The sequence below is a fragment of the Cetorhinus maximus genome, chromosome 22, assembly GCF_964194155.1.
Source record: "Cetorhinus maximus chromosome 22, sCetMax3.hap1.1, whole genome shotgun sequence".
Taxonomy (NCBI): Eukaryota; Metazoa; Chordata; class Chondrichthyes; order Lamniformes; family Cetorhinidae; genus Cetorhinus; species Cetorhinus maximus.
The window spans coordinates 44,263,512-44,280,257 of NC_135900.1; the positions used below are offsets into that span (position 1 = coordinate 44,263,512).

Below are 16,746 nucleotides of genomic sequence, written 5' to 3' on the forward strand. Positions count from 1 at the left end.
TCTCCACTTTAACCACTAACTTCAGAAAATTGTTTACAACTTATTAGTTTGTATTTGAGAGGGCATTGAGAATCAAGCATATAATGGATTGGTGTCACAAGCAAGCTTTTCCATCAAGGACATTAGCGAACCAGTTACATTTTCACATCAGCCCTGAAAATGTGTCATTTTCGGGACCACTGGAATAAAAATAAAACTTTCCAGCCTGCTCTTCATGAAAGCTAGGAAGATCAGAAATTGGTACACCAGCTGATCAGCTCATTTGAATCTCTCTACCAAAGTAGATGGCAATTTCCAGAGTTGGTGCAGGACTATCGGCTCAGTAGCTAATCCTACCTGCCAACTCACTGGCTTCAAATAGGAGTTCCACAGTGAAAGAGATAAGCATCACCGCTAAAATTGACTCATCCTTTGGATACCGACAATGCCTCCAATGCTATATCTTCTAATTGAGCTGCTGACTGTATTATTCACAAAACCATCAGGGGCCCCAAAGTCTGAGGGGTTGAACATGTTTGGCCTCTGACCCTGAGATGGCAGGAACAGAAGTGCTGATTATTTCCATATCAACTCCCATTTCATCCTCCAGAAAAGAATAAAGATAAGACAAGAGACCTTAACCAATGCTCACTGCAGGATCTCTTCCCACAACCAAGCAACACAAATATCAACAACTGCAACAACAGGGAAACCTGGCCCCTGCAGCCCAAAACACCAATAGCATTGTCCCCAAACACAGGAAGCCATCCTGGGTCAAAATACAATTTCTGCATGAGCCCTTATTTGACAGCTCAATGAAATTTTCTAACTACCTAGGCCTTGAGCATTACAGGAATGGTAGCATAATGGCTGTTAATGAACTAGTAATCTAGAGGCCTAGACCAATGCTCCAGAGACAAGTAAAATCTTATTACAACAGCTGGAGAATTTAAATTCAATGAACTAATTCAATGAATAATTCTGGAATTTAAAAAATGCTAGTCTCAGTAACAGTTACCACCATGGTATCCGTAAAAACCCATCTAGTTCACTTTGGAAAGGAAATGTGCCATTCCTAACCAGTCTGGCCTACAATGTAATTTCAGACACATGGCAATGAGGCTGATTCTTAACTGGCTTAATAATCGTCTCAGTTGTATTGCACTGCTACAAGAAAGTCAGGATACAATGAAACCGGACAGACCTAGGCAGACCCAGCCGAGTCGAATCTGCAAAGTTCTCCATACTAACATTTGGGTACTTGCAACAAGATTTGGAGAGCTGTCCTACAGACTAGTCAAGCAATAGCTTGGCATCGTCATAATCACAGAATCATATCTTTCAGCCAATGAACACCACTTGGAACGCTTTGACTGAGGATATCCGAGGCATAAAATTACTCTGGACGAGAGAACTTCAATGTCTATTACCATGAGTGACTCACTAGCACTATTACTGACTGAGCTGGCCAAGTCCTGAAAACATATCTATCAGATTGTGGCAGATGGTGAAAGAACAATCATGAAGGGGAAAACCTACTTGACCTCATCATCACCAATCTAACAGTTGCAGATATATCTATCCATAACAGTATTGGTGGAAGTGACCAGTCCTTGTGTATACCAAGTACCGTTTTTATATCTAGGACACCCTCTATCATGTATATGTAGCATTACAACCAAGCTAAATGGTATAGATCCAGAACTGAGCTAGCAGCTCAAAGCTGAGCTTCCATGAGAAACTGTGAGCCATCAGCAGCAACAGAATTGTATCCCACCACAATCTGTAACCTCATGGCCTGGTATATCTCTCACTCTAACATTACCATCAAACCAGAGGGCCAACACAACTCTGGTTCAATGAGGAGTGTAGGAGAGCATGCCAGGACCAGCACCAAACCAACCAAGACATGCATGTTAAACAATGGAAATAGCATGTTATGGGGAGAGCTACGCAACCCCATAACCAACATATCAGATTAAAGATTTAGCAAGAATGGCCTTCTTAATGTAGCAGGATACACAAAGGGCACCCTGAAAGGCCCAGGAATACCTGCCTTGCACCCATCATGATCCTTCAAGCACCAAGGCCCCAATATCTGATCAACATGCACACATTGCACACAACAGCACAGAATCTTAAGATCTCCCCCAGACCCATATGTTAGCACAATGAAAAGATACCGCCCACCTCAAGCAGACCAAAACAATGTCGGATATCCAGAGCCAACCTGTCTGAACTAAAGAGAGGAAAGTCAATACCAGTGAGCTAGAATTAACTTATGAAATTTAACATGTGCTAAAGCCATGCAGGTTCATTTGCGGGACAATGAGTATCCAACACCTTTTAAACATGATTATTTGGAGAGATGAACAATTATTGAATACCAACACAGACCTGAAATATGGGGAATTGACTGATGGGAAACATTCCTGTCATCAAAAACTTGTTCATATTGTGACTGTACAGCCACACACAAGCAGGCACAAAAAATGAGAACCAGATGCAGGCTTGCTATATCCCTCTATCCCATATTTGGCAATGGAGCAATGCCAAGAAGCAGACCAGAACCTCAAGGTGCTTTATGTTGGCTGCGACTGGCTAAGGAACAGTTGCAGAGACATAGATATGTCTGAACAGTAACTTATTTAATGTAAGAACATAACCATTTACAGATATACAAGACTACAGGTTTAACTCAGTCTAAACCATGAACATTCTCCTCCTAGACTCAGTCATGTGATTCTCTCTTACATCATCAAGTGGGCGGTACTATTTCTCCAATCCCTTACATTAACCCATTCAGCCCCAAACACCTGAATACTACACAAGGCGGGTGGGAACGGGACAGAGAAGGGAAACTTAAACATGACACAAAGGAAAAGGTAGACATAATGTTGCACATATGCACACAAACCATCAAGTCCCAGTAAAGTAATTCTATAGGGAGCTGGAGGCAGTACAGCACAGGCTGATTGTAAGGTAAACATAGCCACAGATAGACACTGCATTTAAGACAAGCTAAGTAGCACAAAGCCATCGGGAGCAGTGAAGGGAGTTGTGCTCTCGACATCAGGTACAAGTAAACTAGAACATAATTGACCCAGAAGTTTGTACTTCTAGTGAAGTACCACTCTCTCACAACAAAGCTCTCCTCAACGAAGGACACAGAGGACCATCAGATGTGGACTGGTGCAGGCAACCGTTCAAGTTGCATCAAGTTGTCTTGCCCCAAAATATAACAGCAAAAGGCTGGCATATTTCTTTTTTTTTAAATTCCAGGCAGCAGATTCTGGTCCTTTTGAGGATAATGAACATGTAAGTGCCAACCTAGGAAACTAGCAAAAACTTGTCCACAGCTTCAAAATGAAAGGCTAAATTATAGTCCCGTAAAAAAGTTGGCAGTTCAAAAACAGGTTTGAACATACTCCTTATGGTACATAATGGCTATCAGTTAGATTGAAATTGCAGTGGGGAACATAAAAGCTGCAGATATACCCGACGAAAGTATAATGTTGTGATCTTGAATCTGGTCTTATAGTTGCCTCTAATTTAAATAAGACACTGACACGAGAATCTCACTCCCGCTTGAACTATTTCTAAAACTGTAACTACTTTCACACTGATTTTAAACAACCATTGTTCTGTGTGGGATCTCACACTTTCAACAGTAATCCACAATATAAAAGGTTCAATCTAATTTATTTTCATACACATCTATCTACTATGTACAAGATAGGAAGGACAGTTTGAGAAAGGAATAATTCCTTTTTTCCTCAGTATCGTATTATAAAGCACTCCTATATCTGGTACTGTACTAGCCAAAAGCATTGCAAAAATTGCTTATGTTCTTAAAATCGTGTCCTGAAACTCATCTTCAGAAACATTATCCTTTACTGCCTCAACCCCCAGCTTGAAACTACAAAGCATCAATAAAGCTCAAATTAGAGGATCATTGTTGAGAGAAATCATGAACTAGATTCCATTTATTTTTCACATTGTTATTAATGCTATGTTATGCACAAGATATTGCCTCCTGTCTTACATCATAAGGTGAGCAAGAGCATCAAGAACATTCACAAACTAGGATCTGTATCATGTACATGAATGCTTATTTGCTGCTGCCATGTTCATTCCACAATTTAGCAGTGGGATAGTCAGTCACAAAAGGTGCTGACAACTGGTTCACACAGCACTGTTTTCATAATTCTAAAAAAAATTCCATCACACTTCTTAAAAAGTAAATTATTTAAGAGCTAAAGGGCAGTTACTGTTACTGCCCAATTACATCCCTCTGAATCTAGGATGAAATCTAAAATAGACAGTTCTACATAAAAGCAACTTCTGAAGCAGCTGAGGAACATAAATGATAACACATCATGAGTTCCCATTTCAGTGTCACATCCAATATTGGTACAGCAACATTTTATTCCTTCATTAGAATTGTAAGCTATCCTAAATGCACAATATATTTTGCCTTATTCTGATAGAAAATAAACAGCATTACTGAATCACATTACATCATAGTTCATCAATAACCTTTTCACATTACATCATAATTCATCATTATCTTTTTCTCCTTTCACCTCAGTCACAAAATCTTCACTTCAGAGCTGTCCCGATTACAGCCCATGATGTCTGGCTATTCAGCCTGAGGCCCAGCAAGCAAAGTCCCTTACTCCTCAGACTAGTACCTGCATTCCCTGGGTAAAATCTCTCAAATTCACTTTCTAAAGTATGCAAAGAAGGGGCCTATAAAAAACACTCCTGTTTTATTCCACTTGCACCATCTCAAGTGTCAACTGTGTCTCAGTCGGTAGCAGAAACGCCTCTGACTTAGAAGATTTAGAGTTTATATTCAACTTCAGACATAAACACAAAAATCTAACTTGTCAATCCAGTACAGTACTGAAGGTGCATTTCATTGTCAAAGGTGCCACCTTTTGGGTGAGGTGTTATACAAAGGCCCCATCTGCCCTCTCAGGTGGGTGTAAAAGATCCTATGACAATATTCTGAAGAATAGCAAAGGAATTCTCCCAGGTGTCCTCGCTGATATTTATCTGCAATCGACATCAATAGAAAACAGATTATCTGGTCATTATTATATTGCCGTCTGTGGAAGGTTGCTGTAAGCAAATTGGCTGTTGCCTTTCCTACGTTACAGCAGTAACTACACTTCAACAATACTTAATTGGTTATAAAGGGTTTTGGGACATCCTGAGGTTGTGAAAGATGCAATATAAATGCAAGTCTTTCTTTGTCTCAAAGAAAGAAACTAATGATTGGCAGTTAATATAAAGCTACACTCCCAGGGTGCTGAACTTAATGCAGGACCATTCTACAGATGTCAATGCTGCATCACTAATTTTTTGTCAAACCAGTACACTGCATTAATGACCAAATTTATTGTACCAATAATATGCCACGTACATACATTACTGCTCTGCTACTCCAGTGCCACTATACCATGAGTCCATTTTCTTTTTTTTAAAAAAAAGCTTCTTTTCAAATTTACAGAGGCTTTTCCAGACTGACACAAAATCAGTGATAACAATCCAAAAGAACAAACAGCTAACCTGCCAGAAAATAATACCCAACTTGGAAGCAAGCGATGTTACGTGAGGCCTCGATCCTTACGGATACGGAAGTTATCAGCAGCCTCAATTAAATCTCAGTCCCCGATAAAGATTAAATGAGATTTTGTTAGAATTTTCAACAAATCAAAACAACATTTAACAACTGGTCAACTTTTACCTTTTAGTTCAGTTATGACTTTGAAACTTTCCAATAGTCACTTAAATGTGCAACAACCAGCCCCACATCAATTTCTTTTAGTCCCGCAAACTTTAAGATGGATGCACATACTCACCAGTGCAAATGATCCCTTCTCAGTTGGCCAGCATGAAACTTGTGTGGTTGTGTTACTGATCGTGTTAAACTGAGTAATGCAAACATTTCACCTACTGTACAGAACAAGAACAAACCCACAACAACTTGCATTTATATAGTGCCTTTCATAGTGCCTATTTCTGTCCACATCAGCAAAGTGAACAAGTGGCTACTTGATCTATAAGGAAGGAGGTTATTCAAAACACACATGACATACCATCTAGCATTCTGTTGCTGGTGATGTTGTTGCGGGATTCTACTAATGGTGATTGTTCCTCGCATCGCTTTGGCTTCAGCCTCCGTGGCTTGGCTTCAAGGTTAGGCTGAACCATGAGAAGTTCCTGTCGTTTCTTCCTCTGCTTCTGTTCCAGTAATGCACGCTAAAGAAATAAAGTTGAAGCATTTGTTATGAAATAAGGCTTGTAAACTTAAGGAGGGGGGAAAGTTCTTTAAATAAAATCAATATACCTTAGGAAACAGAAACAGAATCTTGATTACTACCCCAGCAATCAGCTTTGGAGACTTTCATTCCTAAAATCATCGAATGGTTACAGCACAGAAGGCTGCCATTTGACCTGTCGTACTGTGCTGGCTGTCTGCAAGAGCAACTCAGCGAAGACCACTCCCCCGCTGATTCCCCGTAGCCTGCAAATTTTCCTTGTTTAGGTGCTTACCAAATTCACTTCTGAAAGCCACGATTGAATTTGCCTCTACCGCATTCTTAGGCAGTGCATTGCAGATCCTAACCACTCGCTGCATAAAAGTTTTTCCTCATCTCACCACTGATTTAAGGCAAACTGCAAAAGAACCAGTGTCCTTTAGTTCTTAGCCCTTCCGCAAATGGGAACAGTTTCACCCTATCTACTCTGTCTAAACCCCTCATGATTTTGAGCATCTCTTTTAAATCTCCTCTCAACTTTCTCTTCACCAAGGATCATCTTGGAATCTTCCCTGAGGGCATCTTTGGATAGGCAAATTAATATTTGTTTCCCAGTAAAGATGGTAGTCAGAGTTCCCAAAATGACATTGTTATGTAGCAAGTTATTTCAACCAATTTGATTCACTCCAACTGGTATCAAGAAAAGGTTGAGCATATTGAAAGGCTACGGGCTTCAACAACATCCCGGCTATAGTGTTGAAAACTTGTGTTCCAGAACTAGCAGCACATCTAGCCAAATTGTTTCAGTGCAACTATGATACTGGCATCTACCCAACTAAGCAGAAAATTGCCCAGGTATAAAGCTGTACACAAAAAGCAGGACAAATTCAATGTGGCCAATTACTGCCTCATCAATCTACTCTCAATCATCAGTGAAGTGATAGGTTTCATTGACAGTACTATTAAGTGGCACTTAACTCACCTCACCAATGCTCAGTTTGTATTCTGTCAAGACCAGCCTTGGTCCAAACATGGACAGAAGAGCCAAATTCCAGAGGAGAGGTGAAAAATGACTGCCCTTGACATCAATGTAGCATTTGATTGAATGTGACACCAAGGAATTTTAGTAAAATTTAAGCAATAGGTATCAAGAGGAAAGCTCTCCACTGAATGGATGTTCTACTCCAGAAAGCCAGTTGAAGGACGGTACTGGAATCAATCATTATTCAGGCTTACATTTATTTACAGAGTGATACATTACAAGCATACAGCTCCTAACTCGAGCATAAAACAGTTTCAATAAATATATTTTCATATTTCTTCAAATGATATGCCAATACATGCCCGACACCCGCATATAATTAAACACAATTAAATGAGTGAGCAACAAGGTGGCAGGTAGCAGATAATGTGGGGAAGTGTGAGGTTATTAACTTTGGTCAGAAGAATAGAAAAGCAGAATGTTTTTAAAAAGCATGAAACTTGTAAACGTTGATGTGCAGAGAGACTTGGGTGTATTCTACATGGGACAAAAATAGTTAGCATGCAGGTACAGCAAGCAAATGGCATTTGGCCTTTGTTGCAAGGGGATTGGAGTACAAGCATAAAGAAGTCTTGCTGCACTTGTATGGGGCTTTGGTGAGATCACACCTGAAATACTATGCGCAGTTTTGGTCTCCATATTCTAGAAAGATATACTTGGATTAGGGGCAGTACAGTGAAGGTTCACTAGATTGGTTCTTGGGATGAGAGGATTGTCCTACCATGAGAGGCTGAGTAAACTGCATATATATTCTTTGCAGTTTAGAAGAATGAGAGGTGATCTCATTGAAACAATCAAAATTATGAAGGAGCTTGCTAAAGTAGATACTGAGATGTTGTTTCCCCTGATTATTTAGGACTGAGATGAGGGGAAATGTCTTCACTCAAAGGGTTATGAATCTTTGGAATTCTCTATCCCAGGGGATTGTGGATGTTCTACCGTTGAATATATTTAAGACTGAGATAGACAGAATTTTGGTCTCAGGGAATCGAGGGATATGAGGAGTAGAGCTGAAACCCATCATCAGCCATGATCATGTTGAATGGCAGTGCAGGCTCAACGGACCATATGGTCTTCTCCCGCTCCTTTTTCTTATGTTCTTATGTACAATTAACACTGGAGTCATATGTAGCACAGAGGAAGATGATTTTTCTGTTGGTGGACAATCATCACAGCCTCAGGACATTGCTGCAGGAGTTCCTCAGGGTATGTCCGATGCCCAACAATCTTCAGCTGCTTCAATTACTTTCCCTCCATCTTAAGGTCAGAAGTGGGGATGTGCACTGATGATTGCACCATATTCAGTTCCATTCACAACTCCTCAGACAATGAAGCAGTCCATTCCCACAAGCAAGCAAGACCTGAACAACATTCAGGCCCAGGCTGATAAGTAACAGGCAACATTCATGCCACACAAGTGTCAGGCAATGGCCATATCCAGCAAAAGAAAATTGAACCACCTTCCCTTGACATTCAATGGAATTCCCAACACTGAATGCCCCACCATCAACATCAAAGCTAATTGGAAGAACCATATAAATACTGCAGCTACCAGAGCAGATCAGAAGCTGGGCTTTCTGTGGTGTGTGACTAATCACCTGATTTGTTTTTTTTGTTAGTCATTCATGGGATGTGGGCATCGCTGACATTGCCTTTGAGCAGGTGGTGATGAGCCACCCTCTTGAGCCACTGAAGACCATGTGATGTAGGTACACCCACAGTGCTGGGAAAGGAACTCCAGGATTTTGACAGAAAAGGAAAGAAAAAGACTTGGAATTATATAGCATATTTCATGACCAGAGGACATCCCAAAGCTCCATATAGCCAACTAAGTACTTTTGAAGTGTAGTCATTAAAGTAATGTCAGAACATTAGTGAAGGAATAGCAATACACATCCAAGTCAAGTTGGTGTGTGACTTGGATAATCACAACCATCTTCCTTTGTGCTAGGTATGATTCCAGCCAGTGGAGAAACACCCTTTCCCCACTTTCCCTCCATTTCAATTTTACTGGGGCTCCTTGATGGCACACTCGGTCAAATATTCCCCAAAGATTTCCACCATCTACAAGACGCAAGTTTGAATGTGATAGAATACTCTCCACTTGCTTGGATAAATGCATCTACAACAACACACAAAAAGCTCGACAAAATCAATGGCAGAACTGCCTGATAATTGGCACTCCCTTCATCACCAGTACAGCGTGGCTGCAGTATATACTATCTACTGCAGCAGCTTACCAAGACTTCAAAGGCAACTACCATGACCGCTAGAAGGACAAAGGTGCATGTGAATACCACTACCTCCAAGTTGCCCTCTAAGTCACACACCATCCTGACTTAGAAATATATCACATTTCCTTCATCACCGTTGGGTCAAACTCGTGGAATGCCCGACCTTAGAGCACTGTGGGAGTATCTTCACCACACAGACGGCAATGGTTCAAGAAGGTAGCTCATCACCAACTCGAGAGCAATTAGGGTTGGGCAATTAATGACAGCCTTGCCAGCAACATCCACATCACATAAATGAATAAAAAAGTAACTGAGGTTTACAAATCAGATCGGTTCACTGTCTGTGCAGAGTAACAATAGGGTCAATGAAACTACTCTATGCACTTTCATGCAGAAATGAGAAAAGACATTAGATTCCCTTCCTTGTTCACTATCCAGCTACCCATACTCAAAATGTAGCTGCGCAGAATGGGAACAAGATAAAATCCCTGGGTCAACCCTATACTTGAATAACTGCAGAAAGGAGAGCTGTGACAGCCATGAGACATGCCCAACGGTGGTGGGCCAACTGCAACTACATCATAACAGACAACAGCTTACATACAGAATTTTCATCATAAGTATTTACTAATGCAGTTTCAGTTAAAAAGAATTTGCTTTTACATACCACCTTTTACTTTCAAGGTGTCCCAAAGTTCTTGACAATGAAGCCCTTCTGAAATATATTGTAGGAAAATGTATTAGCCAACCCTGCACTGCAAAGTCCTACAAACAGCAAAATTGATAAATGTCCAATTCAACTATTTTAGTGAAGATGATTTAAGGATAAATATTGGTCAAAACACCTGGAAAATTTCCTGCTCTTCTCTGAACACTCCTACGGGGTCTCTTATGTGCACCTGAGAGCAGATACCTATCCTAAAAGACGCTGCCTCTGGCAGTGCAGCACTATTTAGGTGCTCCAGCCTCTGAAATAGGGCTTCAACCCACAATAATCTAACCCAAGAGGCATATGTGTCAGCACTGAGCCAAGACTAACATAATTGTAAATCTATTACTAATTAAAAACATTACATCTGTGCATATTTACTGTTGTCATACTTATGTATTGATTTTTTTCCATTGTAAATTCTTATGGTCACATTTATAATGCAAACTTAGTAACTTACCGCACCTCACAAGATCTGGCCACAGGGTGGGGCTGTATTATATTTAAAGCTCAAAATGCAATTTTTTAAATGACAACTTTTCAAAATAACGAAAATCCAAAATAAGGGATTGAAAATTATCGCTTGACTTTTATATTCTATACCTTATGGTTAAGCCTAGAAACCCCATTAACCTTTTTTTGAATCGGAAAGCTGTGCCCCATCACAAAGCCAGTCTATTCTCACTGAGGTCAATGTATTACTTCAGATGGTTTCTGATGAAAGTTCTGTACAGCTGAAGCAGAACTTCATCTCCTTAGTATTGCAATGCCCTAGAGATTATTACATATTTGTTTAGTTATATATTAATTTTACATCTTACTTTTGTCTAAGGCACAAACACACAAGATGATAAGAAGAAAGCAGGGCCTGTGCAAGGATAGTAAGAACCTTAGACAAAACCTCAGCCTTGTGCCCTCCCCCCATCCCAATTAACTTCCAAAAATGAATACTGTGTATTAGTATGAATAAACATTCCGTAATTATAACTATATGCAGCAGCCCAGAATTAATTCATGCAAGTTTCGGTTTGCTGCAACATCACAGGAATGAGGGTAGCTATATTTCCCAAAAGTATATTATCCCTCACCTACAATTTTAATTATCACTAGACCCATCATAGTCCAGTGTACAAAAGACTGGGCATGGGGTCCTCTCAAACCCAGAGAAAGGTCCAGGGTGTCGCCATGACAATTCCAGGCCAGTTTCCCACTCTTAAACACAGAGAGCCCTGCGCATCCACAACAACAGCCGACCTGGTACAGGCTCCCACCCCACCTCAGCCCAGCCTGGGACAGACTCACCCTACCCCGCTCTGAGTTTCAGCCCACCTTTTGCTTCCTTTTCTCTCTTATTCAGCTTCTTGTCTTCAGCGTTATGAAGGATGGCGAATGGTTCGGAATGGTCAAAGTGATGGGTGACGGTGATGGATGATGGCGGAGGCCTCCTGTATGTCGACAGCAGGATCAGCCAGAATAACTGCTCATCAACCTCAAATGACAGGTCCCTTCCCTCCCAACCCTGCTGCTCCTCCAATAGATTCTTTCTCTGGAGAAGCAGCAAGATCAGGAGAGAGGGAACCTGTGATTGGAGGAGCTGGAGCAGTCAGCATGGGAGAGACAGAATCTGTGATTGGAGGGATAGCTCCGTCTTCCCCAAACTGCTGCTCCTCCAATCACTGCTCTGCAATCAGTTTCCACTCTCAGAAACTGTCAGTTTAACTGATAGTTAATGGGTTTCTTTTTAAAAACACTGACAGTTGCTGAGATCAGGGAAGGCCTGACAGTTCTGATATTTTTAAAAGCCTGCCGGGAAACAAAGAAGCTGCCCGAAGGTCGTTACCAGCAGTTCCTACGCACAACGATCAGTGAAACTAACAGTTCCAATTTTTTCTTTTAAAGCTGGTCTTTCGGGTCTGAAGGCCAGAAAGGAAGATGCCAATGGTGGATTTCCGAAACCCCAATGTATTATTTGGTGGAAATTTCTCATCCCTGAGTTTCATGAATAATTCATTCAGTTTTTTGCTGTTCCCCCCTCCTAAATTTTGCCGCACTAAGCTGCAGCCTAGCTTGCCTAGTGGTTGTACTGGTCCTGGAAGAAAGATATTTCAGGTCACAATGCAGTACAGTGCTGGTCCTAATTGGAGAAAGGTGATGTTGGAAAAGAGCTGAGATGCTGGATCTAGGAGCATTAGGGAGGAGGAATCTTTGGGTCTGGGAATAGTGGGAGGAATTATTTAAGGAACAGGGAGTAATAACAGTAGTCTCTTTTGTGTATGGAAGTAATAGAAAGGGGCAATTTATATTTAACAGAAACATTAATCATTTTCAGTGATCATTATCAAGAAAACAGCTATAATACTTTCATCGTGCCTAATGCCATGATGTTCACGCTTTATTTGAAGAAACAACACTGGGTAGGTGTGTCTCAGCAAAACACGGCTATCCTCTGCACAAGGGGCTGCTTACCTCTGAAAAACTTCTTTACAGCTGAGGAGTATCTTAGTTCGAATATTTTTTTACTAGTCCTTGCTGCCACTTGCACCTTCAAAGAAAGTGTGCGACAGACAATGGAAAAGTCTGCCTAAAGGGCAATGGTTGTACAGTTCTCAGTTTAGGTTTGACAATACTTATTGAACCCCCCACCCCGCCCCCTCCCTCGCCCACCACCCATCAACAAGAAACAGATAATGGGCAGGGAGCAAAGAGTAGACATAAATGGGTCATTTTCAAGTCGGCAGGCTGTGACTAATAGAGTGCCAGAAAGATCAGTGCTGGGGCCTCAGCAACTTACAATCTATATTAACATCTCAGATGAAGAGACAGACATTAAAGTTTGCTGACGATACAAAGCTAAGTGGAAAGTAGGCCATGAGAAGGGCACAGAGAGGCTGCAAAGAGATAAGCAGGTTATGTGAGTAGGCAACGAGAGGTGAATGGGGTCTGATGTAGGGAAGTCTGAGGTTATTCACTTTTAAGAATACAAACGCAGAAAATGTTTTGCTTGAAACATCTAAACTTTGATCTTCAGAGAGACTTGGGTGTATAAGGAACACAATGTTAGCATGCAGGTAACGCAAGCAATTAGAAAGGCAGATGGCGTGTTGGCCTTTACCGCAAGGGGACTGGAGTACAAGGATAAAGAAATCTTGCTACAATTGTACAAGGCTTTGGTGAAACCACACGTGGAATACGGTGTGCAGTTTTGGTTTCCATATTTAAGGAAGGAAACACTTGCATTGGTGGCAGTACAGTGAAGGTTCACTAGGTTGGGATGAGAGAGTTGTCCTATGATGAAGGATGAATCAATTTGGACTCGATTTTCTGGAATTGGGCAATGATAGGTAATTTCACTGAAATATACAAGGTTCTGAAGGGTCTTGACAGGGTAGACACAGAGGTTGACTGGGGAATCTAAAACATGGGGGTATTATCTCAGGATAAGAGGATGATCATTTGGAGAGCTGGTGCGGATACGATGGGCCAAATGGCCTCCTTCAGCGCCGTAACAATTATATGATTCTGTGAAGACTGAGTTGAGGAAAAACTTCAGCGGAGTAGGCTCAACAGGCCGTATGGTCTACTCCTGCTCCTATCTGTTGTGTTCTTGTGAAATATGTGCTAAAAAAGAGATAGACTCGCCTTTGCCTCACTCTAAAAAGGGCACTTCCTTATTTATGGTCTAGTACTTTATATAGTCTGGCACCATATAATGGAACTGAATGACTGTATTGACTCAGCAAACATCCTCTCCTCCTTACAATGTCCAACAGCACTTTTCCTGGCAAGTGGCCCTCAGTCCCAAAGACGGTCAACCTCCTATCACATATTATTTGTAGTAGCATATCTCTCTCTCTCCACAGAATCAAAAGGAACCAACATGGTCCATATGTGTATATAGCGAATAAACTACTCCTACCACAAATTTCCCTTTTAATGGTAAGCTGCAAGTCTTTAAGAGCTGCTACCTCAAGCTTTTATGCTCCGTAGCCAAATATGCTACAGTCCAATGTGACTCTACTTCAGAACTCAGTTCCGAAGAAGAGTCATATTGGACTTGAAACGTTAACTCTGTTTCCCTCTCCAGGTGCTCCCAGACCTGCTGAGTTTTTCCAGCACCTTCTGATTTTATTTCAGATTTCCAGCATCCATGATATTTTGCTTTTACTATGCTACAGTCCAAGCTTTTCTTGCACAGTAGTCTTTTCAAATTAAGGGACTTTCATTGTAAAAGTTGGCAAGACCTGTTGCTAAGCTTCTGGTGCAAATGACTTTGTCCATGGGCTTCGTAGTCCCATTTTTTTCCCTGTCAAAATAATAATTAACTAGGCAGGACTACAGAATCTATCCATTATAATAACTTCCTATTCATTTTGAGAGAATGAATGTCAAATAAAATATGTCTACTTTAATATAGTGCAGCTTATACAGTAAGATCTTTAACATTTGGCACACGAGCAGAACGGTCGTGCCAGCTAATCAAAAATGCTGGTTAACGGAGAGTTCCATTTACCAATGGAATACAGCACAATACTTGTAGCATGAACTAAAATGCTACAAGGCACTACACTGGAAATTACTCAAGAAGTAAAGAACAGTACTCATTACTTTTAACCTTCAACAGCACATTAAAACATAAACTTAAGTATAAAATAACACAGTATACGGCTATGGGCTCTGGATAACTTCGTAATTGCTTCTGGTTGGTAAAATGATGATTTGTATTAGGGGAACATCAGAAATGCTGGTTAGTAGAAAATTCCGGTTAGTAGAGAATTCCAGTTGGTAGAGTGCCGAATAAGACAAAGTTTACTTTAATTTGATTTAATGGAAACAAACCAATAAGAACAACAATAAACTAGTGCTCATTTTGGAACTGATCATCAATGATCCACAGACCAGGATTGCAAAAATCATAATGCTATCAAGAAATATGGATTATTAAAGTAATTCACCACCATACCAGAATGTAAAACTTTGCAACTACCTGTTCCTCAATTGCAAGAAACATAATAGTGACATCCAATAGGATCAAGTTGCCAGAATTCTTCTACCTGCAACACACCTGCTCACTGGCTTAAATTGAGTGGATGTGCAGACAGGGCCTCAGTTTAATATCTCACCTAAAAAAATGTCATCTTTGAGAGCAATCCTGCTGATAGGAGTTCCTTGGCACTACACTGGAGTGTCAGCCGAGATTGCATGCTTGAAGTGACACACGAACCCAGAACCTTCTAACTGTGCTACCATTGAATCAAGGCTGTCATTGAGCCTAAGGTCTCATAAAAATCAGTAACCAGTTAAAGGACACATGCATCCTAAACCAATTCAACCATGTTCGTCCTCCTCCATACAGCAAATGGAAGTTTTTTTTGGGTGGTGGTATTTATCAGCTTTCCATGTAAAATAAATGTAAAGAAAATTATGTAGAGGAATTTCTTAAAATTACAAAATTATTCATTCAAATGTGAATGTTTCAGTACTGGTATGGGAAATGAAAAAGGTAAAGTATTAACAGGTAAAAAAAAACTTAATGTTGGTTGATGTTTGGCTTCAGTTCCCACTTCGCCTAACAGGCCGCTGGAGTACACAAAACTTTATACTCCTTCCATAACACATCTACTTCTGGTTACAGGATATAATATGGTATCATATGGTATTTTGTTTTTTGAAAAATGGTGTAGACAGACAGAGACAGAGAGAGAGTGAGAGAGACACTGATAGTAGGCCTCATCTCTCATTCCCTCTAAGTTTATTTTCATTAGGCCACAGCTGAAGCCATCCTCCAGGACAACACTTCATTTCTGACTTTAACCCTTTCACTCTTAAAGTCTCAGTTAGGCATTCCACCCACCTATCGCTAACTTTCTTTCTGTTAATTACGTTAGCTCTTTAGTATTAAAATCAATTGTTAAAACCTGATCTATTCATCATTCTTTATTTTAGCTTATATTATGATTAGCTATAAATCACAGATGTCAGGTTAACTGTTTTCTTATCTAACCCAGCCCGAATACTCAAGGGTATATTTTCCTGTGTCAGCATAAATCCATGCTGAAAGCTGCACGTATTACTTTGGGTAACTTCATCTACCCATGCTACATCAGCCATTTTTTTCCTCAAAGTATGTTAGCCATTTTAATACAATTGCCCCTAAAATCAACAATATTTATAATAGTGGGTAAAATTAGAATTTTTAAAAATATTTAAATATTTTAATATTTAAACATTAGAAAGACATTAGTTAATTAAGGACAACCAGCATGAATTTGTAAAAGGCAAATTGTTTCTGACAAAGTGGAGTTCTTTGAAGAAATAAAATACTCGTTTGGGAAATAAGGGTATATTGATAAAGGAAATACAGTGAATGTTGTTTTTGGATTTTCAACAGGCATTTAACAAATGTTGCATAGGTTGCTTGTGAATAAAATCAAATTAAGCATTAAGTTTAAGTGGCAGAATGGACAGGAAATTGATTAAAAGATTGAAAAAAGAGTTTAATGGAATTTTTTGAAT

The 16,746-nt window shown here is 40.2% G+C and overlaps 1 protein-coding gene across 4 annotated transcripts in view; it reads right to left on the minus strand.

Annotated features, from left to right (window-relative positions):
• LOC144696651 (tubby-related protein 3-like) overlaps positions 1-16,746 on the minus strand; it is a 152,686-nt gene that overhangs the window by 76,096 nt on the left and 59,844 nt on the right. For all 4 annotated transcript variants that reach the window (XM_078568203.1, XM_078568202.1, XM_078568199.1 and 1 more), the window contains one exon: positions 6,087-6,249. In XM_078568203.1, the coding sequence (XP_078424329.1) occupies positions 6,087-6,249 (163 nt within the window). The remainder of the gene's footprint in view (positions 1-6,086; positions 6,250-16,746) is intronic.